Source organism: Labrus mixtus, chromosome 23 (genome assembly GCF_963584025.1).
Source record: "Labrus mixtus chromosome 23, fLabMix1.1, whole genome shotgun sequence".
Lineage (NCBI taxonomy): Eukaryota > Metazoa > Chordata > Actinopteri > Labriformes > Labridae > Labrus > Labrus mixtus.
In genome coordinates this window covers 15,260,741-15,284,888 of record NC_083634.1, presented here as the reverse complement: position 1 = coordinate 15,284,888, position 24,148 = coordinate 15,260,741, and the positions used below count along the sequence as shown (strand labels likewise).

General features: G+C 43.0%; 3 protein-coding genes and 1 pseudogene across 4 annotated transcripts; 3 read left to right on the top strand and 1 right to left on the bottom strand.

Annotated features, from left to right (window-relative positions):
- Window positions 1-141: 141 nt before the first annotated feature.
- On the bottom strand, window positions 142-4,537 carry haus3 (HAUS augmin-like complex, subunit 3). The gene is made up of 5 exons (XM_061031887.1): window positions 2,928-4,537; window positions 2,610-2,819; window positions 1,895-2,127; window positions 1,347-1,632; window positions 142-383 (listed from the first exon to the last, which is right to left on the bottom strand). The coding sequence occupies exons 1-5, from the start codon at window positions 3,951-3,953 to the stop codon at window positions 156-158; spliced, it is 1,983 nt and encodes a 660-aa protein (XP_060887870.1). The 5' UTR covers window positions 3,954-4,537; the 3' UTR covers window positions 142-155.
- Window positions 4,538-5,256: 719 nt separating this feature from the next.
- LOC132958144 (prostaglandin reductase 1-like) lies at window positions 5,257-9,824 on the top strand. 2 transcript variants are annotated; one of them, XM_061030774.1, is made up of 9 exons: window positions 5,257-5,395; window positions 6,025-6,149; window positions 6,234-6,279; window positions 6,382-6,441; window positions 6,819-6,986; window positions 7,955-8,228; window positions 8,309-8,414; window positions 8,836-8,954; window positions 9,044-9,824. In XM_061030774.1, the coding sequence occupies exons 2-9, from the start codon at window positions 6,044-6,046 to the stop codon at window positions 9,152-9,154; spliced, it is 990 nt and encodes a 329-aa protein (XP_060886757.1). In that variant the 5' UTR covers window positions 5,257-5,395; window positions 6,025-6,043; the 3' UTR covers window positions 9,155-9,824. The 2 variants fall into 2 exon arrangements, with proteins under 2 accessions (XP_060886757.1, XP_060886756.1); XM_061030773.1 differs by having other exon boundaries at window positions 6,025-6,279.
- A 1,466-nt stretch (window positions 9,825-11,290) lies between these two features.
- On the top strand, window positions 11,291-15,887 carry LOC132958145 (thioredoxin-like). Its single transcript, XM_061030775.1, has 5 exons — window positions 11,291-11,446; window positions 13,263-13,367; window positions 13,874-13,939; window positions 15,157-15,222; window positions 15,561-15,887. The coding sequence occupies exons 1-5, from the start codon at window positions 11,423-11,425 to the stop codon at window positions 15,624-15,626; spliced, it is 327 nt and encodes a 108-aa protein (XP_060886758.1). The 5' UTR covers window positions 11,291-11,422; the 3' UTR covers window positions 15,627-15,887.
- Window positions 15,888-18,389: 2,502 nt separating this feature from the next.
- LOC132958931 (uncharacterized) lies at window positions 18,390-21,897 on the top strand (annotated as a pseudogene).
- The last annotated feature ends 2,251 nt before the right edge of the window (window positions 21,898-24,148 follow it).

Genomic DNA, 24,148 nt, shown 5'->3' with positions numbered 1-24,148 from the left:
TACGCTTTTCCCAGGTTGAGTGTTTTCCCAATGAGTCAATACAGAGTCAGGAGATGAATCTTGCATATGTGTCTGCGTGTCACTGTTCATTGTTCATTGTTTTTGAGCTGGTGATACGCTCTCCTCACTCATTCTGGCAGGTTTGTGGTTTTTTTTTACTGCTGCCCTCTCTTTGCAGTCATTTTGCCCTCCACATCCTCCACTATTTTCTTCAGTAGCCGTGCATCCAAGTGGAAGTAGACATATAAATCCCTCTCCCGCCTGAGGTTGGCATTGCGCTCCAGCTGGGAACGCTTAGATTTGACTTCCCCCATGATTTCTTGCATTACATGCTGCAAACTCTGCAGCTGGGACTCTGCGTCCACAAGTTTTGAGGTTAGCTCCTGTAGAGATAGGGGAAGAGGGAGGAGAAATTAAGAAATTAAAAACTGCAGTATATATTAGCATATACATTGACCTATGGATGTACCTGAACTGACCAACGGCAGGGTTTATATCATGAACATCAAACATTACTGGTACTCTCTCAGAATCAATGATTTTATGAGGAAATTATCCTCGGGAAAAAAATGTCATTTTAAAGCAAAGTCTAAAAGTGAAATTACGAGGAATAAAATAGTATAGGTGGTTTAAAAATGTTTATCTAATGTATGCACTTATGTGTAAATTCTTCATCTACTGCTGGCAAACATATTCCCCAATAATAATTATAGCGGTGGTCCACTCAGATTCAAAGGTCCGCAAATACAGAGGTCTCTAAAACCCTTTTTTTCTCATTATGATGCAAAATGATAGTCATGTATTTCCTACAAACATACATTGCAGAGGAGGTGACATTCATAACACAGGAGACATTATCTAAATTGCAAAATTACAAGCAATTCAGGCAGTGTGCAGAAGTTTGCCTGCAATTTTTCAGAATTAAAACAAAAAATGACCTACCGTAATATTGGGTTTAGTTTGATTTTTACTTGTAGCGTTTCAAAGTTTTTATTCTTGTATTTTGACAATTGTATTTCCCCAAAAAATACAACAACACAGTTTTACATATGAGAAACTTGAAAGCTATCCTCTTCAGATGTTAAATAAGAAATTATGAAAACTCTCAACAGAGCAGCCAAAAGTGTGTCATGCAGCAACGCAGTTTCATGCATCATACAGTGCTTTTATCCCTTTTTATTGACCTTGTGATATATGTGAACAATGTGCAAAAGAAAACACAGTGCTACCAGCTTCCCTCACCACAAGTGATGAATAATGTAAAAATCAGCTGACTCACATTTATGATTGCTTCTACTCTCTGTACTGTTGACCATGGTGTGTGAAGTAAAAGGAAACAAACCCACCTGTGCATTGGGACAGAGCTGCTCCTGGTCAGTGGAGGCCGTTTGACGTACCTGCGCCCGTAAGACCAGCTGCTGGAGCTCGGTGTACATGGCCCTGTGGAGCGCCTCACAGTCGTTGTAGAGTCGAGCAGCTGTGTAGTGTTGCTCACGGCCGGCGCCTGCCAGAGCCTCTCTGGTCACTTGGAGGTTTCCTGCAAGGTCGTGAGCAGCCTGGTCCAGTGCTTCATATGTCCGAAAGGGCTCTGATCGACTGTGGTCTGAATCATGGTCAAGGATCTGGAGCAGTCTGGGGAAAGAGGTTAAAGAGTTCCATGGGCATCAAACCTATAATGCACTACAATATTGCAGCGTAGTTGAGTGGAAATTTTAATTCTGTTTTTCCTTTTCCCTTATAGATTAAGATACTCAATTAATAAATGAAGTAAACAAGTATTATCATTTTAAAATTGACATCTAAAATTCTGATATTAAGGCACAACTCATGTTAGAAAAAGCTCTGAATAATTTGAGCTCCAAGTTGAGTCTTATATCGGACTTGAGTCCCTTACCTGCTGAAGGCTGAATCCTTGGAGCTGATGATAGGGTTGGGCCTGTGGTTGATAGCAAGGTCAGGGTGTGCAAGGGACTCAATTCTCAGGGTTGCAGCTTCACCTTCTTCTGTCAGTCTGCTGTTAACATCTTCCAGCTGCTTAAAACACGTCCGCCACCTCCTATGCTCCATCTCCTGAGCCAGGTGTACCAGGTCAAAGGAGGCCTTCTGGCGGAGTAGGTAGTCACGTACCTGGTAGACAAAAATTAAGTTCAACTTTACTTTGCTGCCACTTCAATTTCAATCAATCAATTTTTATTTGTATAGCGTCAACTCATAACAAGTGTTATCGCGAGACACTTTACAAAAAGCAGGTAAAATACCTTACTCTTTGTCTGTTAACATTACAAAAGAGCAGGTAAAAGACGTTACTTATTGCCACTTGTTTCCACATTGTCTGTAGCATGATTCAAATTCAGTGGATACAGTAGATGATCGAAACCATGACTTTTATCTGTGAGTGACTTGTGAATTATATCTATTCAGTAAGAAGGTCACTCTTAAAAATTATTATGCATTCAGGCATCACTTTAAATTGATGTAGAGCAAGACCATTCAGTCCTATGTAGAAACATTAGGGGGAATTAATGGCTTACCCTGATCTTTAACCTTTCCATAAAAGACGTGTATACAGATAAACTCAAGTTGATTAGGTGATATCCCCATCGACTTACCTGATTCTGTCTGGAGGTGTAGTATTCCTGTCTTGCAACTTGCAGGTCCAGGTCTCCCCTCACTACAGGCACATTAAGCAGCCTGGCTGACTCCCTAAGGGCCGCAGGTACAGGTCCATGGAGCAGAGCCTCCAGCTCAGCCTCCACTGCCTGCAGCTCCTTCCGGGACACAACCTCACGGACATGCAGTGAGGAGGAGGTTGAGATGCTCTGTTTGAGTGAAGAGATACATATGAAGGAAAACTAAAGAGTGTTACAAGAACAGTAACAATAGTACACACTACAAAAAATAAAACACACTGAATAGGTCTGCTTTACCTTTGTATGACAGGACTTCTCAGAGAGCCAGTCCAGTCCAACTTTGAGACTTTTCTCCTCAGCTGTGGCCTGCATCAGTTGGTGCTGAGCCACAATATGAGACCATTGAAGTCTGGCCATTTCTGTCCTCCTCCGCTCCACCACCCTCACGTCCCTCTCTCCATCCTCATGCTCCTTTCCTTCCTCTTCTCCATCTTCACAAGAACTGAGGTCAAGCAACTGAAAGCGCTCAGAGCAGGAAGTCTCAACAATGTCAGAGATCCCCTGAAAGAAATGCTTCTGTGTGAAGGCAGTGAGTGTTTTCGTGTTGAGCTCCTCCTGATGCAGGTAGGGATCCAAAGACATCTGAGAGATCAGCACAGCAGGGTGTTTGGAGAGAGAAAGGTTTGATGCGTCTGCAGTTTCTCCCTTTCCTTTTTGCTTGGCTTCCAGACCTGGAAGGTATGAAGCAAGCTTGCACACCTCTTCTGTAAGGTCTTGTAACAGCGCATTGGTGCCAGCATTCTCAGCTCCGATGGAAGCACTGGTGTCCTTTAGCTTGCATGTAGCACTCTCAAGCTCTGCTGAAAGTCGCAGGTCAACATCTGCACGGGAGGTGGCTACAACCTGCAACCTGTTATAGCGTCTTTGCTTCAGGTCTTTCTCTTTACGCAGAGCCTGAAGTTCTGCTTCTAAGTCCTCTGTGGCCACATCCCCTTCTGCTGCAAACACTGAGGATGAGGATGAATAAGAGGGCCCTAATATGTTGGCACTGCTTCTGTCTGAAGGACCGATGGTCTTCAGGACCTCGCCCAACGCTGCTTCATCCAGAATTGGCCTTCCGGATTTCCGTAGCTCCTTAAAAGCCTGTGCCTCCTCTGTGGTGAGAACATTGCTCCGGTTGAGGGTCCGACAGACGAAACGCAAGAAGTGAAGGTTCTCCGGGGCACAGTCAAACAGCCAGTCAAACTCAGCCCCCTTCAATGACGATGCACCAGGATAACCTAGACGGCCCAGGGCTTCCACAAACTGGCCACCGTCTAACATGGTGGTTCAACAATGTGTGCCCCTCCTTTACTGTGCTAGTCAGTCAAACAGTGAAACAATGTAGGTTATGGAGTGAGATAATACAAGTGAGATAATATTCAAAGAAGTATACTTTTCATGATATCTTAGCACAGAAGATAAGCTGAATCGCCTGACATTCAAAGTCATTAAAAATCGTATCAGCTAGAGCGATCACATCCAAAACACAAATCCTTTTTTGTTTTATTTCAGGTAATCCAGCTATCAAACCTAAACTATATAGCCTTCATCAAGCCAAGATTTATTGCATGTGCACGTTTAGTACTACATAGGTGTCTCCATCTTAATCTTATTCAAACTTTGGCTTTAACAGCTCAGCGGTGACATTTCTTTTTCCAGTATCCAACAGAATACCAAAGAAAGCAAGTAAGCAAACCATTACATGAAATGAAAAAAGTGATGTAGGTTTTACATTCTTAATGCAGACATTTTAAACAGACAAACTTGATAAAATACTTTATTTTTAATGTCTGATTTTACACAGTTTGCATTGGTCACTAATGCACTAATGTACGGAAGAGGATTAGGGCCACACAACTAAAGAACTGAATGTAAATGTGGTGAAAAGAGTAAGTTGGCTACTCGTTTAAGCAATTCCATAGTAGTTTACACAAAAGTTTCACCTGGGTGGTAAACCATCTTGCAACTCAAAAAACACAATAAAAATACAGTATCATTAAACTATAATTGTGCCACGGTTTTTGCTGCTGTTTCCCACTCCAGTACGCTCCAGTCAGTCCTGCACCTCCACCGGAGTTGGTCCTTACTGGTACCCGTACTGAGGCCGAAGTTAAAGAACACCTCTCTATATATATAAGGCTAACGTTAACTTTCAACAGTTGTTCCAGAAATGTGTGTGTGTATAAGCGCCTATGTTCACTTCTAACTTCTAGTCAAGCTACTGTTAAGCTTCCCTCTGTTGTTTTTAGCATGCTAACAGATACGCTAGCTAAACGGGTTATTATCCCTTACGGAACACAACCCTGTAAAACAACTAAAACAATATCTACCCTGCTAACTAACATTACTCGTTGCGCATTCGTCTAATGTACAGTTTCTCGTGTTGACATATCACCTACAGTCGTTTATTCATTTTCACTGTCGCTGAAATACTTACAGTTTTACGCCTGCTGTCTGTCCTGTTTGGTTTTAATTTCGCGCCTAGATCCAAACAGACTGCACGTCGGCACGCAAACACAACGTGACGTCCTCCGTCACGCGTCCCCACGTCGGAGGCTGCGTTTTTACCTCCAACCAATCAGATTAATCTTTGAATATTAACGCACGCCCACTGTTCTCTCCTCTCCATGCTTTTAAGCAAACCACCGCTTCGTCTGTCTCCTATCCCTGTGCTCTTTACTCAGAGGCCACTTCTTCCATTTCTTTAAGGAGAATAACATCTGGTAAGTTGACATCGATATGTTTGATTTAAAAAGGACAATTTAGGGTGCGTATTATTTTAAAATACGGATGAAAATAAAACAGACTGGCAGTGAAAAGCAACTTTAAGTTCACTTCTCTTTTACATGCTAACAGTCCTATGCTGTTCCTTTCCGGCTTTGTATCTTATCTCATACCTGACTGGTAATTTAATATCACCATACTAACTTTGGATCACCGTCAACTTTTCTTGGGAAATAACATTTACATTGTTTCGAAATCATTAGTAAGGTGTGTGACTTGTGACATGTATTGGACTTGTTTCCTCCTGTTTGATATGACTGTGTGCAAGTGTGCGGTATTCTTCTGTTGTGTGTATCATGCATTCCTATTCAATGACATGTATGCATTGCATAATTCGTAATTACATTAACACTTCAAATAAACCTTGCACAAGTTAATTTCACCAACACATATTATGTTTAATCATCAATCTAAATTTCCCTTTTTTTCACAACTTTATGTTTGAACTAGGCTCACCTAAATAACATTTACAGTAATTCACTCTCTACATGAAGTGTTTTGCATTTTGCACTAATGTACCAAATGTGACCACCTGTCTCATATCAAACAACTGCTCTTGCACTAACAGCTGCCATAAACAAAGAACCATGGTCCAAGCTAAGACATGGGTCCTCATCAAGCACTTTGACGGCTTCCCGAAGAATAGCAACTTTGAGCTCAAAGTGGAGGAGCTCCCTGAGCCCAAAGATGGAGGTAGGAAGATGTCTATGTCTGATTCCACTTTCAATGAGCCATCATGCACCTACATATTGTTGTTTCGTATCTCTTTTGTTTTAGAGGTTCTTTTGGAAGCCGTGTTTCTTAGTGTCGACCCGTATATGAGGTGAGCGGGATGATGCATCTGAAAACCTTCAGATTCTTATTGCTTTAACATTTTTGAATCCCCAAAAAATGTTGCATATTTATGTAATATTTGTGTGTCCAGGCCCTTCAGTGCATTTCGCATGAAAGAGGGCGACGTGATGATTGGAACTCAAGTTGCCAAGTAAGAACGCACATTTACCACACACACACAGAAATGCCTTTCATGCGTCATTTTGCACCGCGCAAACACAGCGAACCCTGCACCTGCTCTTAATTACTGAAGCCTTTGATTCACAGTAACCGAAAGGAAAAAACACAAAATGTTCTTGGCTGGAAGTTCAAATGCGTTTTTTTTGTTGATAAGCATGCTAAATCAATTTCTAAGTGACTAAAGTTAACTGTTTTTTAAAACCAGATGTGGTGTATCTTCTTTCTGTGTTGTGAACCCACATGCCTGCATGTTTTGGCCAGATGGTTTGACGTACTGCAGTTGTCGAGGATACCACAACAGACGAACACATAAATTCTTTCTCTGTTCTTTTTTTTTTTTTTCTACAGAGTGATTCAAAGTAAGAACCCAGCGTTTCCTGTGGGGAGCCATGTTGTCAGCCGCAGCGGCTGGAGAACCCACTCAGTCAGTGACGGGACAGACCTCGTTCCTGTAATGCCCGAATGGCCACAGGACGTGTCCCTGTCCCTGGCTCTGGGTTCCATTGGCATGCCGGGGTGAGACACATATTAAACAGACATAACTGATTGCAGAGGAGTAACATCTGGTAGCCAGAAGTTGAAAATCATTTACACATCCACAACTTACTTTTGCTTGTTTACAACAATTTGACAGACACCGGTGTGTCTGAGTTGAATCATGAGGACAAAACAAAAGTGCAGAAAACAAGAAGTAAAAGAAGATGAAAGACTTAACAGTTTTTAGAGATACAGGAAGCTGGCTCTAAGTGTAAATAACATTTGGCAGGCCCGACTACTCCCACGTGTGGGCTAGTTTCACAAAGATAGAATTTGGATGTAGCTTATGGGATGGAACACAGCTAGTTCCAGCCATTTGCACAAAGCAGTTTAATTCTGGTCTACATGGTTCAATCTGGGTATATCATGTCTTTTTGGCCAGCCTAATAACCACATTCAGAACCTTGAAGATTCAACATTGGTTCTCACCATAGGGTCTCTCACACACAAACAGTTCTTAATAAGGACTACATTTTGCACTTAGATTTTGTTCTTAGACAACAAACAACCAGACAGGAAAACGTTTTGGAACATTAGAATTTTCTCCGAACACTACATGAATGAGTTGAAGAAGTTTCTTCTAAAGGACTGTTGGTGAATCAGCTCTCATTAGGTGGAGCAGTCTTATCATTTTTGGCCTACAATCAATCAGACCCTTTTTTTTTTTTTTTTTGTAAAAGTTCTAACTTCTATTAGAGGAATGCACGCTCTAAATTAGTACTGGACTGAAACCATTAAGTCTTTGTGTAACTGTCCTCCATGAACAGCTGACATTTGTCTTCCTTTGAGAAATAAACAGACAAGGCGTCAGATGTTTTGTCCAGCTGGTGAGTTGAGGTCACCTCAAGCAATAATAAACAGTTTACATTATGAAGGGCACAGAGGGGGAAATAGTCATGTATCTCAGGTTCTGGTGCAGGATTTAACTGGTTTCTCATCCTCTCCAGTCTGACAGCTCTCTACGGGATAGAAGAAGTGTTGGGTCTCCAGAAAGGTGAAACCCTGCTTGTGAACGCTGCAGCCGGGGCGGTGGGCTCCGTGGTTGGCCAGATTGCGAAGATCAAAGGCTGCAAGGTGGTCGGCTCAGCAGGATCTGATGCCAAGGTGGCTTTCCTCAAAGAACTGGGCTTCGACGAGGCCTTCAACTACAAGACTGTTGATTCCCTGGAGGAGGCTCTGAAGAAGGCGTCTCCGGAGGGATACGACTGCTTCTTTGAAAATGTGAGCATTGCTTGTTGCGGTTTTGAGCACGTTAAATGTCATTATTGCCCTTTCAGTGGTTTAACTCGGTTTGATTTTAGGTTGGAGGGGCTTCTTCAAGCGTTACCTTGCAACAAATGAAGGACTTTGGAAGAATAGCAGTTTGTGGAACCATTTCTACATACAATGACACCAACCCCCAAACAGGTGTTTACTTCCCTCTATACACTTTCTATGTCATTTCTTTTTATTATTATTATTTGTATGCTGGTAGTGGCAGAAAAAAATGTGAATACAATTTTGCAAAAGCTTCAAAGCACAATTCAATCATAGAACAAAATAACCAAAACATTAGATCAGCTTTCATTATATCAAAATGAGAATTTTTTCCATAGTTTTACAATAAATATAAACATTTGTTTAAAAAAAAATACCTGTTTTTCCCTATGTTGTAAGCATACCCATCTATCATATGTTTTGACTATTTTTCTGCCACTAGAGGGCAGCATTGTGTTAACTAAATCAAAGGGACTGCATAAGCAGACCCTTTTTGTTGGTATAATTCATTTCCCTGCAATATAACTGGATGTTTTATTTCTTTTCCGTACTCCGTCCAACACTCTCTTAGGCCCATACCCCCACTTTGCCATGATCGTCAAACAGCTAAAGATGGAGGGCTTCATGCAGAGCAGGTGGGAGCACAAGCATCCTGAGTCCATCAAGAGGCTGATGGGATGGTTAAAGGAGGTTAGTGACAGTTTGAATCTCAGTTATTAGGGTTTCTCATGTTTCTGATTGAGAGTCATTTCTGAATTGTATTTGTTCTGAATCCACAGGGCAAGCTGCAGTTTCGGGAGCACATCACAAAAGGCTTTGAAAACATGCCAGCTGCTTTTATGGGGTTGCTGCAAGGAGAAAATATCGGCAAGGCTGTTGTTGCAGTGTGATCAAGAGGCAAGGAGGATCAGTAAATCAGGATCAATAAATGGTTTACACATTATTACAGATTATACTCATGAAGGATTGAGCCTTAGATACTTATAACTAACCAGATACATTAACATAACGACCATGTAGCGCATTAGTTTCATAGAAACATTGAATTGTGGATGTTAGCAGCTCGAAGGCAGCCACACAGTTAGTCTAGCAACTTAGACATGAAGGGAATATAATGTGAATTATATTTTCCAGTGTTGGGCAAATATTCTTGTTCAGGCCTGATGTCAGAAGCAATCCATTCTTTAAATTGTGATTGTGAAATGAAACGTATTTTGTTGAGGTTTCATTTGTTCGGGTTTCAAGACACTTTTACAAAATGCATTACAAAATAAAAACAAAATTAAACTATTGACTTTTAAAACAGTCAGGATAGGAGAATAAAACCTGTTGTTGTTTACTTGTCATATGTTGGTAAAAATGAAGAGCCTGTAGCACTCGCACGTTTTAAGGTGAGTTTCGACCATCATCCATGGAATAGTCTTCATCCTTTACATGCACAACACAAGACTGAACCAGGATGATCAGTGCATGCATTACTAACTGTGACATTGTTAACCATGTGCTTTGTACTTAGTAGGAGCTTTTCTATAGATAATAAAATTTTGTGGCATTTTTAAATGTTTTGTCTTGACATAATTCATTTTACTTGTGTGCTGATCTTCGTATTGCAAACGTACTGTGTCTTTACGGTAGAAAGTCTGTTATTACGGTATTCATTTAATCCCAGGGGTATAAACTGAACGTGTGCTTCTTTCAGTCCAGAAGTGAGCAGGGTCTGGATCAGGGATGGGCAACTTTGGTCACAGCAAGGGCCACATTCATTTCATTCTCACTGCCAGGGGGCCAAATTGTAGAATACAAAAACGATTACAGTCAATTATGTCTCAAATTTAACTCGACATATACCAGTGATCAAATATTATTATGGAAATTTTTCTGGTTTTCATGATTTCATGGCAGATTTAGTCATGTTTTCTTCATGTTTCCAATTAATTGATATGTAAAAATGAGGATTGAGGGTTGATGGGGGCCGCATGTGGCCCCCGGGCCGCCAGTTGCCCACCCCTGGTCTGGATAATAGAGCCGGCTCTGTTAGCCTCCTCCTGCCAAGTGCAGCTTTTTGTTTGATCAGGGAAATAGATGGTATTTTTAGACACTAATTTGAAATTCATTAGTTTGCGGTGGTAATTAGAGACACGGCTCCATGGTTACAGATCTGTTAGTCCAGAATTTCACAAGGTTGAAGTCCAAAGTTAAACATGTCTGAACAAAGTGTCAAAAAGAGTTCAACAAATTAGGAATATTAAAACGAATATCTTATCAATAGTAAATTAAATTTTGGGTTCAAATAAATTGTGTGTCCTGATCTTAAAGTGAGGAATAAAATCCGAGTGGAAAGGGTTTTCTTACAGATGATGTTGTAAAGGAAAGTCACACAGGGGCGGTATTGTTTACGTCACAAGAATTGGGCGGCGCGTTGACTGAGTCGATTACGGTAAATCAAGAATTTGTCAAGTCATTGTGACTTGAGTCACCGTACAATATATTTACCTTTAATTGTTGAAATAAATAGCAGATAGATAATAATAATAATAATATATATAATCACCTGTTGTTGTAGGAATTAATGTTATTGCCAATTAAAATACTAATATTCCGTTAGAATCGACATGGACTACTGTTATTCCAAACTATTAAAAAAATACTTTGCAGCATTCAGACAAGTAATATAGAACTAACAATATTCATGCAACTACTAGTTGTATGGTTTACTTAAATAGCGGCAACAGTCTGTAGTGGCACCACCCAAACCTTGTAAAGCTAAATAGTGCCATTGTGTCCTTACGCAGGAAATACATAACGTTCTGTTACTGAATACCTTCAAAATAAAAGTATTAAATACAACAAATAATTTACAACACATACAAAGAAACAGAAAGAATTAATTTTAAGGTTTTATACGGTGTAAGAAATGTAATGACATTTCATTTTTACTTGTACGATGCAAGACAGGCGCTTCATTGTTAAGTACAATAATCACTTTTCTATTTTATTCTTACAGCGACTGCCAATTTCCGCTTTGGTTCGTACTGCCGGCGACGAGCTTGACGCAACTCCAATAAAACGCTGTGTTCGTTCGCTGTGAAGGAAAAAGGAACTCCCAAACTTTACCGCTCTATCGTCCACAACAAAGACAGGTTAATTCATCAGTCATCATGGTTCGCGAAGTAGAAAATCTGGTGAGTTTTGTCTTGATTAATGTGAAGCCTAAGCGGTGTTTCTCTTTTTTTAACCTTCAGACAGTGCTGCACTAACGGGGGTTAACAGATGAATGCGACATGTGAGCGAAATGGATGGTGGTGAATAACGTTATCCGCCACCATGTGAGAGAGTGTGTGTGTGTGAATGTGTGTGTGTCAGTGTGGACTTTGAACATTTTCCTAGACAGTCGTTTAAACCAAAATTATTCATGTTAAGCTGAGGTGGAAAAAAAAATGCTAGGACGGAGGCCTTACATGTTAACTCATGTAAATATGCTGCAGAGGCTCAATATAAGGTGTGTTGTGGAAGAGAGTATAAAAGAACTTTACTGAAGCTGCACCGTGTTGTGTAGTAGGCCTTAGCCTGCCACCGTGTGTTTCAGAGTGTAATGTGCTCTAGAATTAACATAACGGGGGTTAACTGTTATTTTCAAGTCACCAATGTTAAATTTGTTTTTTTTATTATGGCTTGATGTAAACAGATGGAAAGTTTTTATTCTAATACACATTACTTAAGCAAGGTGAGTTTTTTTGCACCTATCCTGAGCAGCCAGTTGGTTCTGCATTGTTGAATGTAACTTACTAGTTTTAGGTTCTTGATCACATATATTGCATTATTTTGAAGCCTGACATCACAGACTAAACTGAAGCATAATGGGAATAATATTCCTGCTGCAGTCACTCTGTTTAACCAAGCCTGCTCCCAAAACACACACACACACACACACACACACACACACACACACACACACACACACAGACACACACACACACACACCCGGACAATTCACTCTGACATTGTGCAATAATAATGTTATATTATGCTGTGTGCATGTCTGTGTTACACTGAATATTACGGACTACACTTTTGTCAAATAGCTGATTATTTTTATTTTTTAGTATCTATTTTTTTTGTACATTCTTAATTTTTTTTCTTTTTTTATTTAAATTGTACTGTGTTCACTTTTTGTCTGCAATCTTTGCTCTTTGCTGCTGTAACAATGTAAATTTCCCCGTTGTGGGATAAATAAGATAATTTTATGATTTTAGCCTGAGCTGCATATATCATATATCAAACTGTATTGTGGGCTCATGTTTTTTTGTATGGGTGGGATATGTATGTATATATGTGTTGTGTTGTGTGTTTGTATGTATATATGTGTTGTGTTGTGTTGTGTGTTTGTATGTATATATGTGTTGTGTTGTGTGTTTGTATGCTGGCTGCTGGAACACCTAAATTTCCCTGCTGGGATGAATAAAGTATATCTTATCTTATCTTATTTATATTCTAAAGGATTGTCTTATCTTATCTTTATAAGGGAATACTCCTAACATACATTTTCAGGGTGGGGTGGGGGGGCTTGAGTAGTGCTTCAGATATCTTTATGTTGAGATTAACAAAACACAACATGGATAAACAAATGTTTGTGTTTTTAAATTCTATAAATAAGATGCCAGTGAATGATTGTTGTGGTCTGGTTCTTTTGAGTTTTAATGTGCCTGTTCTACAAACTCAAAGTGAAAGCTTTCATGTAAATAAAGGAAATGTTCGTTTAAAAATCACAGGCACCCTTACTGTCAACTGCAGATAATCACCACGCCATCGGCCAATATAAAGTACATTTGAGCGCAGATGGCCTTGTGGTTTGGTTGTATCCCATCGTACGGAGGCTGTGGTCTTCCGGCTTCAAGTCTGGCCGGCTGCCTTAGGTTAATATATAAGCTGAAATAAGGAAGTCCATCTTGGTTAATCAGAGCCATTTTACTGATGTTTTCTGTCTTGCATCATTTGTAGGAGGATTTCCAAAACATCCTGAAGGAGGCTGGAGACAAGCTGGTGGTGGTGGACTTCACTGCCACGTGGTGTGGCCCCTGTAAACAGATCGGCCCAAAGTTTGTTGTGAGTGAATTGTTTTCATTGTGCCATAGCAACCGTTTTTTTTTTTGTTTTTTTTTAAAAAAGGTTGTTGGAAAAGAAAAAATAAATTACTTAGCTGGAAATGACCGTAATCCTTTTGTGAGCTGAGAGATGTAAAATGTTTTTGAGATGGTGTTGGTACCTTTAAAAGCTGTGTGGATATTTGTGTTTTTGTTACAGACACAAATGCTTGTAGTCTGTTAGTTATTTAAAGAGCCCTCTCCAGTCATCAGAGACTCTTGTAGCAGCTAAAGCTTCTCTTTGGAGAGGCTGCTTGTTGCTGTGGAAACCTTTTGTCAACCTTCTTAATGGAAACATTAGATGACTGGAAAACCTTTTTAGAAATGATAGAGAATTATTTTTATTTTTTTTGACACTGTATTTTTAATTATCCAAGAGAAATCCCCAGTATGTTCGTCCCCTGACTTATGTGGCAGCAGTCATCATGTTCAGTCCTTCTAACTCACTGATCATTGATTCTCTCGCAGGAAGAGTCGAAAAAACCTGAAAACAAGAATGTGATTTTCCTGAAGGTGGACGTGGATGAGGCTGAGGTAAGTGTGTGTGAGGGCTGGGACTGTAAATGATTTCAATAAGAACCATAGAATTTAACTCAAGTGATGATAATCTTTACATAGATTTAAATGTATAGAGATCAAACTGTCTTTTATGCTGTAATAAGAGATGTAAGTCTGCAGTTTTGCATGCGACATATTGATCTGAGTACACGGCCACTCCACCAGCAAAGCATCGTTTGAGCTTTTACTGGCGTCACTTCAAGTGTTCATTCAACACAACAACTTGTATCTTATTCCCAATCAAGGTCTCCGTCCCAAACCAGTAACACTCTGGACTTTGTAATGGTGAATCAACTTTGGGCAATTGCCATTGAACCTGTTGTTAGTTGAGACAAAGGTTTTCCCTTTCGCTGGTAACGATGTCATTAATACTCAAAACAATGTGGACTATTTCTAAAATCCACTCCACAAAGCCATGTGGATCCCCAGCTGCTTCATGTGACTAACGTTTCTCCCTCTCACAGCAGCAACCAAGTGACATAAGAGGCAGCTTTGTAATTCTTACAGAAATGAAATCTGGGACAAGAGTTTAACCTAAATTACCATCAGGTTTTTCACAGCTTTGTTGAGAGGCATTACTAAGAGGCTCCCCCCCCATTTTCTTTTTTGACTTGATTTGACTTTTGGCTTGCTTATTGGACAGGACTTATTGACCCATAATCAAACGGTCAGCGTTCTCATTTGGTGTCACACACAGGGTGGGCCGATCAAATGCTGTGAGGTCATGCTGCTGCGCTCCTGGATGAAATGTAGAAATCTAAGGAATCTGAATTATTTACTCTTATTCTCAATTAATCAGTAACTGAAAATACAACGAAGAGTGAAAATCTAGACAATGTTAAGGTGAAAATGACATACCTGATAACCTGGCAGACAACCGCCAACATTAGCATTCAGCCACTTGTGTGTGTATTTAGCTTATAGCCTGTGTTGGCAAATGTTCACCATGTGAAAATGGTGAATTTGTGCTCTATGATGCTGCTAACATGAAGCTTCAAAACCATGTTTGACTCCGCCTCCTACTATCTCCTGTGTTGAGTTTACACTCCTTTTATTGAAGAGTCAGACTTTAACTTTTTGTTGGATGCTGTCATCACGTATAAACCTCTTTGTTTCATGCTTGGACACCTTTTTAAGTATTTAGTTTGGACTCAGTTCAGTGATCTAACGTTTGTCCTCTTTGTTCTTTCAAGGATGTGAGTGGACATTGTAAAATCTCGTGCATGCCAACATTCCAATTTTACAAGAATGGCGTGAAGGTAAGACTACACTCAAACATGGAAAATATGGAGCAACATCATTATTTGTTTAGAGTCTGGTTTTGTTCCCCAACAACTCATCACTGACTTGATTTAATCAGAATGATTTGCTCTGCTCTTATTAAAACATGAGTAACAACAAAGTGGTCCTTTAACACCGCTGATGTCTTAAGAAATCATGTGTACTTATTTCAATCAAACTCCTATTACCATGCATGAGGATCGAAGTGAGCTGAGAAGTTAAACTGGATATAAAAAAAAGTTGTTCAATCCATCATAAAAGCAGCATTACCGTCAGTGGATCATTTTTAATGAATGCTTTATTTCTTGTCTTTCAGATCGACGAGTTCTCCGGGGCTAATGCCGCCCAACTGATTGAGAAAACCCAAGCTCACAGAACATAAAGCCACCCTTGCTCTCTGTATGTGCTGAAAAAAATCCAGTTTCATGTTATGTACAGTTAAAAACCAGGTTCTTTATCCCACACAGGCAATAATTTATTCCACTCATCATGTATCAGAGTCCGCTCAGTGTTTGTATCGTTTGTCTTTAATTGACTGAAATTGGATCAAAACCTGATGACTTTTTAATTCAGTTTTTTATGGCAGAATTGGCTTTGCTCCTGACCAACAGCAGAACTTTCTTTGTTAAGTTGTGTCCAACAAGGTGGATTCAATAAATGAAATGAGTTACAGAAGAGCTGTCTCTGGTCATTCCTGTTTAAAATGCATTAATCATGACTCAGCATATACACACACGTGACGCTGTTCCTTTAAGAGCAAAGACCACTCCACACCGAATGGTATTTTATGCTTTAATAAAAATGTGAGAATAGTTTACACATATACATCGGACAATCACATCAATAGTTTTTACACATGGTACAAGTGTATAGCAGCATACGTTTAATACTGTTCGAGTCTCTATATGAAAAAATACAGCTTTATTTTACAAAATGGATCTTTGCAGAGAGATGAGAATGAAGTGAGTCAGTTAAATATACAAGATTTCCCTTCATGAGACGTGGCGGTGTTTTAGAAGTGATAGTATCCTGATTTCCTCTTCCTGCAGGAGAAGACAACACATTGAATAGTCATGTATAATATTCATTGTTGAAGTAACTACACATCTAAACATTGGAGCTATAACTGCAACCATCCATGAGGAATTTAATTGGAATACTTGATCGGTTTTACTACGCTCATGGAGAAATCTGCTTCACATTTTCAGCCTCTTATTTAAAGTAAATGCTAACTATTAGCTGTTTTCCAGTTCCTATGACTACAGCTTTAAAAAAACACTTCAGTGCAAATTCAGTGTTCACCTCTTACAGAAGTACGGCGAGCTGCAAGGAAAAAATGTCATAAGATGGGTTATTGCACTTTACTGTAATCAATAGAGTATATTTCCAAGCAGGAAAGAGCTCTCTCCACTGGATCCATTCATCACTTAGTCATGAAAACTCTGACTGAAGCGCTCATGGTGGATGACTCATCAGAAACTTTTGGGACTTGTCGTGTATATTTGTTTAACTAAGACGTGAGCTCATGCAGCAGCTGTTATACATGTAATATGTAATCAGAATATTGATTTAGTTACTTAATTACTAATGTTATTAATAATTAATAACTATATTTAATAAATTGAAGGCGTGAAATCCGTACACAAAGCCCTCGCATCCACATTATATCGCAATGCAAATACACCAGTAATCACAAACAACTGCTCTCTTAAAATATAACAGAATTTATTTAAACAAAGCAACATCAATCCAAAATCAATGAACTTAATCAAACAAATAACTATTACAAACTAATCTAAGCAAACAAACATTATCAAGCAAGGCTTGTGGAAGGGGAGTAAGAATGGAGTTGTGTGTGTGTGTGTGTGTGTGTGTGTGTGGATGAGAGAGAGAGAGAGGAGGGGGAGAGAGGGGGGAGATGGCTTCGTACCCACGTGGTCGCTCACGAAGGCGCGCACCTAACAAAGACGTGGGAGTGTGCGTGTGGGTGTGTGTGTCTGTGGATGAAAGAGAGAGAGGAGGGGGAGAGAGGGGGGGGATTGCTTCGTCCCAAGTGGTCGCCCTTCTGATGGCGCACACCTAACAAAGACCTGGCGTGGTCTATTGTCTACACGGGAATATGTCTGTGTGTGTTAGTAAAAGGGGGAGAAAAGAAAGAGAGAGAAATGCGTGCCTGAAGAGGCTGGATCACAGTCCGAATCCCGCGCCACAACTCGGAGTAATTCCCTTCATTCACAGAAAGAAACCAATGGCCGAATTCAAGTTAATACGGTTTACACTGGCCTTTCTGATCAGAAGAGTAATACCCGGTTATAACGCGGTTACGCTAAACACATATAGGACGCAGCGGTCCGAAACGGGAACAACAAGAGTTTTCTTTCATAGCATTCGTTTCGTGTCTCACTATGGGGAACGCCTCCTGCGTGACCTTGTTAGAAGCTTAATGACACTACGCCAGCCCTCATTGGCTGGCAAGGATGACGTCTATGTCTGGAGGGGAGGGGACCCTCCCCCTATATAATAGGCAGGCATAGCGTCAGCCGTCATTCAAAAACCTCTTCTCGCTTCTCACAGAAGCCTTTTCGACACCTGTATTAACTTAGCTAAGCTGAACTGTCCGCAGACTGAGCGCACAACTCGGTCGCTGGGCGCTTTGCTGGTCATACAGTGTCACTAGTTCCTGAAGCAGTAGCAATACTCTTTCAAGCTAGTTCGTGGTTGAAGTGGCAACACTTTAGCTTCAAAGTAGCAATACTTTTCACCCAGAGTAGCAATACTCCGCTTATCAATAAAGGTAGCAATACCGTTTTGTTTTTTTTCTGTCATAGGTAGCAATACCGATTAAATTTTAAAAGTGTTAACACCATTTTCACTCTAAACGCTAGCGGGAAATAGCGATATTTACACCCTCCCAGTCGACAAGCTTGTAGTTGGTTTCGCTAGCACCTGTAGCCCATTGGCTAACCATGGAGACGGCTAACAACAGTGATGCCGCCAAAAGCCATAAGCTATGCCCCTGCGGCAATAAAATCTCCAGTTGGGACTCTCCCACGCCCGGGCCGCCGTAAACTCAACAGATGAGTGTATCCACTGTGCTGCGTTCCCCCAAAAGCTTCTCCGTCGCCGGCTAGCCCGCCAGGCTAACATGTCCGGGGGAGACCCGCTTCTTGGCGAGGCTGCCGCGCCGCCGCAGGGAAACATTGTCATGTCCGAGGCTCTGGCCGTCACACCTGGGCTGAGCTGGGCGCATATAGCCCCTCCACCCCCGGACATCGTTTTCCCGGAGCTGGAGGCAGGGGGATTCGGAGGCTTCACAGCCGCCCGTTCTACCCTGGGAGATGCCAATAAGGATGAAAAGTCGGCAGACTCGGAGCTCCTTCTGTCGGATGATGAGGAGGAGGCGCCAATGAAGGTGACCAGCCCCCGACATCATCTCCCCTGGATCTCGGCATGCAAGATATGTGCAGACGAGCGGCTGGCAGGCTGAATATCCCATGGCCCGTCGCTCAAGCCGAAGCTGCTAAGTCCCGCTTTGATGGCAAGAGACTGCAGAAAAAGACGAAAAAGACGGGAAAGCAACTGTTGCCGTTTTTCCCAGAGCTACTCGAGGAGATAGCTGTCACGTGGAAAGACCGGCCGTACAGCGAGAAATACCCCATTGTGGGAAGTTCACTGCTGGATTGTGAAGGGATGGAGCCGCGCGGGCTCCGTCTCTCCCTTTCAAGACGGACCGCTTTCAAGTGTTTCAAGGCAACGGCGCTGTCAGCGAGAGCCATAAATGCTTCCGCCATTCTGTCAACCTACCAGGGTGAACTAGAAGAAGACATGACGCTTAAACCAGATACCTCCGTGTGGGAAGAAATCTGTGTGATAACAGACCACATCCTCCACCTCCACAAGGTAGCTGTCCAGGCTACGGGGAGATCCATGGGTCTGATGGTCCTCCAGGAGAGAGCACACTGGCTCACGCTCACCAACCTGTCGATGAAGGAAAAAGAGGAGCTCCTCGACACTCCTATCGTTCCACAGGGTCTCTTTGGTGCAGCGGTCACCTCCATGCAGAAGAGATGTGAGGAGAAAAAGAGAGACGACGAGGCGCTGAAACTGTGCCTCCCGAGGAAGACGCAGCCCGCCGCATTCCAGTGCGCCGCGCCAGTCTTATGCTCAGGCTGTCTCCCACCCGGCCCCTGCATTTAGGATCCCCAAAACGCCCAAACCGCAGGTAGCCTCCCAGGCCCCCAGAGGTGGAAAGACCCCATGGGCAAGGAAGCAGTCTTCTCAGGCCAGACCTCAGAAGAAGCGGGCGGCCTGATAGCCTGCCCTCGCTGAGAGAGCGAGCCCTGTCAGCCCTCTTCACGGGTCGCTCACTTTCCAGCTCCGTTCCGGCTCCGGTTCCGGTTCAGAGGGATGTGTTCCACTCAGAGTGCAAAGTCCCACCCAGGGAAAAGCAGAGACAATGTTCAGGACCAAACGGTCAATGTCATGCAAGCATTTTAATGCACTCTGTAATAAAAATGTCCCGACAGGCACATCCAGGCAAAAGGCTGAGGGCGCTGTCCAAACAAATCAAAAATTTGCAGAAAATAAAAATATTGAAAAACAGATCACTATCTGCAATAACACAGCCTGTGGGGTTGAACACTCCCGCAGCTGTGAAGCACGGTGCTCACACTCCTCCGTGCCTTGCGCTCCGGCGCTCGGACAGTGTGTGTTGTGCATCCCAGCCGCACGAGGGCGCCAAAACACCAGAGTTGACAGGTTGGGCTGTCAGCCCTCTCTCTCAGCACAGAGAGAGATGGATTGCCTGCACCGAGTCAGAATGGGTGTTGAGGACGATAGAAAAAGGCTACAGGCGCCAATTCAATATCGCCCCCCCTCGTTTCAAAGAAATAATCAACTCACTAGCTCTGGGCGAATCCGCCGATTTTCTCTTGGAAGAAATTTCCACACTAAGGGAGAAAGGAGCCATAAGAGTTGTGCCTCCCGAGGAGAGCCACAGTGGTTTCTACTCGAGGTATTTTCTTGTCCCAAAGAAAGGGGGGAGGGGTATGAGAGCCATTCGAGCCCTAAACCGTCATCTAAGAAAGTACAGGTTCAAAATGTTCACACACGCTTCGCTGCTGCATTTCATGCGCGGGCGACTGGTTCACATCAATCGACCTAAGGGACGCCTATTTCCATATTCCGATTTATCCCCCGCACAGGAAATACCTGAGATTTGCCTTTCGGGGGATAGCTTACGAGTATATGGTCCTCCCATTGGCCTATCTCTAAGCCCAAGGGTGTTTGTAAAATGCACCGAGGCAGCTGTAGCACCTCTCAGAGTAGCCACATATATCGACGACTGGCTGGTGGCAGCTCCGTCCCAACAAGAGGCGGCCTGTCATACAGAGGTTCTCTCACAACACCTGATGGGTCTGGGTTTTCAGATAAATGTGGAAAAGAGCATGATGATGCCTGCTCAACGGGTCACATTTATAGGGCTCACCCTGGACTCGGTCCAGCCCAAGGCCTTTTTGTCCCCGGAGAAAGTGCAGACGATGCAAGCATGTCTGGCACTTTTTCGCAGGGGCGACGTAGTTACCCTCAGACAGTGCCAGAGGCTCTTAGGCCTGATGGCCTCCTCTGTGGTGGAAATACCTCTGGGACGTCTGTACGTGAGAGGCATTCAGTGCTGGGTGGCTTCTCTGGGGCTAGACCCTCACCGCGACGGTCACCATCGTACGAGGGTCACTGCAGACTGCTCTCTTGCTCTCAGATAATGGAGGAGCCCAGTTTTCCTCATTCAAGGGGTCAGATTCGGAACTGTCCACAACAGGAAGGTGATCACGACAGACGCCTCTCGGTTGGGCTGGGGGGGCCACTCGCGGGTAGAACAGTGAATGGGAAATGGGGCTCTCACATGCGCTCTGCTCACATAAACTGTCTGGAGCTGCTGGCTGTTCACTTGGCTCTGAAACATTTCCTCCCGTGGCTAAAGGGTCATCATGTTTTGGTGAGAACGGACAATTCTACCGTGGTGGCCTATGTAAACAGACAGGGCGGACTGAGGTCCCCCCAGTTACACACACTGGCACACAGACTGATAGTGTGGGGCAGTGCACACCTGCTGTCTCTGAGAGCAACGCATGTGCCGGGCATTCTGAACTACGGGGCAGGTCTGTTATCCAGGGGCAACCCGCTGTACGCAGACTGGAAGCTTCACCCCGAGGTAGTGAGGACGATTTGGTCACGATTTGGTCAGGCAACTGTGGACATTTATGCTACAGTGGACAAAGCTCAGTGCCCCATGTTTTTCTCTCTGAGAGATCAGGGAGCCCCGCTGGGAGTGGATGCACTGGCACACGAGTGGCCGAAGACCCTCCTGTATACCTTTCCACCAGTAGCACTCATTCCTCCCACTCTGGCCAGAGTGAGAGAAGGAGCCCTGTCAATGATTCTGGTAGCCCCACATTGGCCAGGAAAGCACTGGATGGCACAGATTTTTCAACTCCTGTCTGGCCCACCGTGGCCATTACCAGTGCGCAGGGACCTACTGTCTCAGGCGCAGGGAGAGATATTTCACCCTCACCCAGAGAGGCTGGCCCTGTGGGCCTGGCCCGTGAGTGGTTCAATCTAAATGTGGTGGGACTCCACCACAGTGTTATTGATACTATTCAGTGCGCCAGGGCCTCTTCAACTAGGAAGTTGTATGAGCATAAGTGGCCTACATCCAGACCACTAGCTCCGTCGTGGGATCCCCCCACGGTACTGGATGCTCTCTCTGGCCCCCCATTTGAACCTTTGGAACAGGTGGAGCTGAAGATGTTGTCCCTGGAAGTGCCATTATTGCTGGCATTAGCTTCAGCTAAACGCATTGGTGAGATACATGCTTTCTCTGTGCATCGTGCATGTACTAAGTTCTCCCCGGGGAACACCAGGGTCAGTTTACTGCCTAACCCTGCCTTCATACCCAAGGTTATGGGCTCAATAGAGGTTGAGGTTCAATAGAGCTGGCTGCCTTTTACCCCCGCTTTTTTCCTCTGAGGAACACAGGCATCTGCATACTCTTTGCCCTGTCCATGCACTGCACATTTATTTGGAAAGGACCCAGAGTTTCAGGAAGGGCGACCAGCTGTTTGTGTCTTGGGCGAACCCACACATGGGAAAGCCAGTGTCCAAACAGCGTCTGTCCCACTGGATTGTGGGGGCTGTTGCTCTGGCTTACACTAGCGTGAGCCTCCAGCCCCCTGCAGGTCTACGGGCACACTCCACCAGAGGGTTAGCAACCTCATGGGCTCTCTTTAAAGGAGTCTCTACTCGAGAGGTGTGTGCCGCAGCATGCTGGGCTTCACCCCACACTTTTGCTAGATTTTATAAATTGGATGTCACGGCGCCAACCATGGCACATTCAGTCCTCAGTTCAGTTTCTTCTTAGGGCGTGACTCCCATTGTGAGAAGGGCCACTGGGGACAGTTGTCTTCATATCAGGCTTGTCTGGCAATACGGGACTCAGTATTTTCCCCATAGTGAGACACGAAACGAATGCTATGAAAGAGAACTTTAGGTTATTTACATAACCCCGGTTCTCTGAGTAGCATGAGTGAGTGTCTCACCAGGACCACCCTCCTTGCTATGGAAGGGAGGAAGAGGTGAGCTTGTTTGAATGACGGCTGATGCTATGCCTGCATATTATAGAGGGGGAGGGTCCCCTCCCCTCCAGACATAGACATCATCCTTGCAAGCCAATGAGGGTTGGCGTAGTGTTATTAAGCTTCTGACGAGGTCACGCAGGAGGCGTTCCCCATAGTGAGACACTCACTCATGCTACTCAGAGAACCGGGGTTAAGTAAATAACCTAAAGTTTTAAACAGGTAAAACTCAGAGACAAAAACAAAGAGAAAAATTACAGTTTTCGCATGAATCAATCAATTGTAAAAAAAATAAAAACACTCTCTAAAGCTAATTCTGCCCAGACCTAATTAAGCCTCACTTGTCAATCGCTTTGCCCGTGATTTGTTCTCCATCGAGTGGAAAGGTGTCCGTTGATGTCCTGTCGTTGCAGGACGGAATATGACCGTTATCTTTCTGATAATCTGTTATAGGGTGCGTTCGAATTGTCAGTGAAATGACCCGGAAGCATTTAAGTGGCAGCCATGATAAGAGGCGTTCAAATTCTCTAAAAGCTAAGGAAAGGTGGGTCAATGCTTCCTTTATAACCTCCTTTAGCATAGGATAGCACTGGACCATCCTTTACGAAAGGAGATGAGAAATGATGCCCCACAATTCCGTGCGGCCGCAACATTTAAAGCGAGTCGCGCATCCGACCGTTCACGAACATTAACGATGATTGTAAAGTGACACAGATCATGTAAGGGATAAAAACATAAGAGACATTTTTATCCAGATCATGTTTTATTCAACGTATTTCATTCACTTAAGAATGCTTTGTGCAGTTGTACATTTGGATGCTTAAAACATTATGTGTAGGCTATTAATTTCATCCAATCATACTTATTTTGATGTTGATTTCTGAGTGGACAGGAAGGTGATGGTTTCACTTTTGTTATTTGTAGCCTGGTAGTCTATATTTATTTTATTTCAATCCCAACCTCGTGGTAATTAGGATTATTTCACCGGCAAGAAGGCACAGGGGAAAGTTTTTTAGATGCGCTTTTAGTAGTCCATTATCTGAACATTGTAGTTTTACCACGGCGGACCCACGTCATTAACCTCCGCCGGCCCGTCACATTTAATTACATTGCCTAGTGGAAATGTGGTCGCATTGTCAGAGCAACGAGATCGCCTTTCCCTAAGTCCTTTATGAATTCTCCTAACATCTTTCCTTAACCTCATGACGTTTTCCCCGGGGTTAAGGTAAAGTGGATAGTGAAAGGAGATAGGAGGGACAATTCGAACGCACCC

What these genes read in the sequence shown, in the direction of transcription:
- haus3 (XM_061031887.1), bottom strand. Translation starts at nt 3,953, where the DNA reads ATGTTAGACGGTGGCCAGTTTGTGGAAGCCCTGGGCCGTCTAGGTTAT. An exon ending in AGAAGTCCTGTCATACAAAG is followed by an intron (nt 2,820 to 2,927) that starts GTAAAGCAGACC and finishes TCACTCAAACAG; the next exon opens with AGCATCTCAACCTCCTCCTC. An exon ending in AGCTCTGTCCCAATGCACAG is followed by an intron (nt 384 to 1,346) that starts GTGGGTTTGTTT and finishes CTATCTCTACAG; the next exon opens with GAGCTAACCTCAAAACTTGT.
- LOC132958144 (XM_061030773.1), top strand. Translation starts at nt 6,044, where the DNA reads ATGGTCCAAGCTAAGACATGGGTCCTCATCAAGCACTTTGACGGCTTC. An exon ending in ATTGGAACTCAAGTTGCCAA is followed by an intron (nt 6,442 to 6,818) that starts GTAAGAACGCAC and finishes TTTTTTCTACAG; the next exon opens with AGTGATTCAAAGTAAGAACC. An exon ending in ACGACTGCTTCTTTGAAAAT is followed by an intron (nt 8,229 to 8,308) that starts GTGAGCATTGCT and finishes GTTTGATTTTAG; the next exon opens with GTTGGAGGGGCTTCTTCAAG.
- LOC132958145 (XM_061030775.1), top strand. Translation starts at nt 11,423, where the DNA reads ATGGTTCGCGAAGTAGAAAATCTG. An exon ending in TTCGCGAAGTAGAAAATCTG is followed by an intron (nt 11,447 to 13,262) that starts GTGAGTTTTGTC and finishes CATCATTTGTAG; the next exon opens with GAGGATTTCCAAAACATCCT. An exon ending in TTTACAAGAATGGCGTGAAG is followed by an intron (nt 15,223 to 15,560) that starts GTAAGACTACAC and finishes CTTGTCTTTCAG; the next exon opens with ATCGACGAGTTCTCCGGGGC.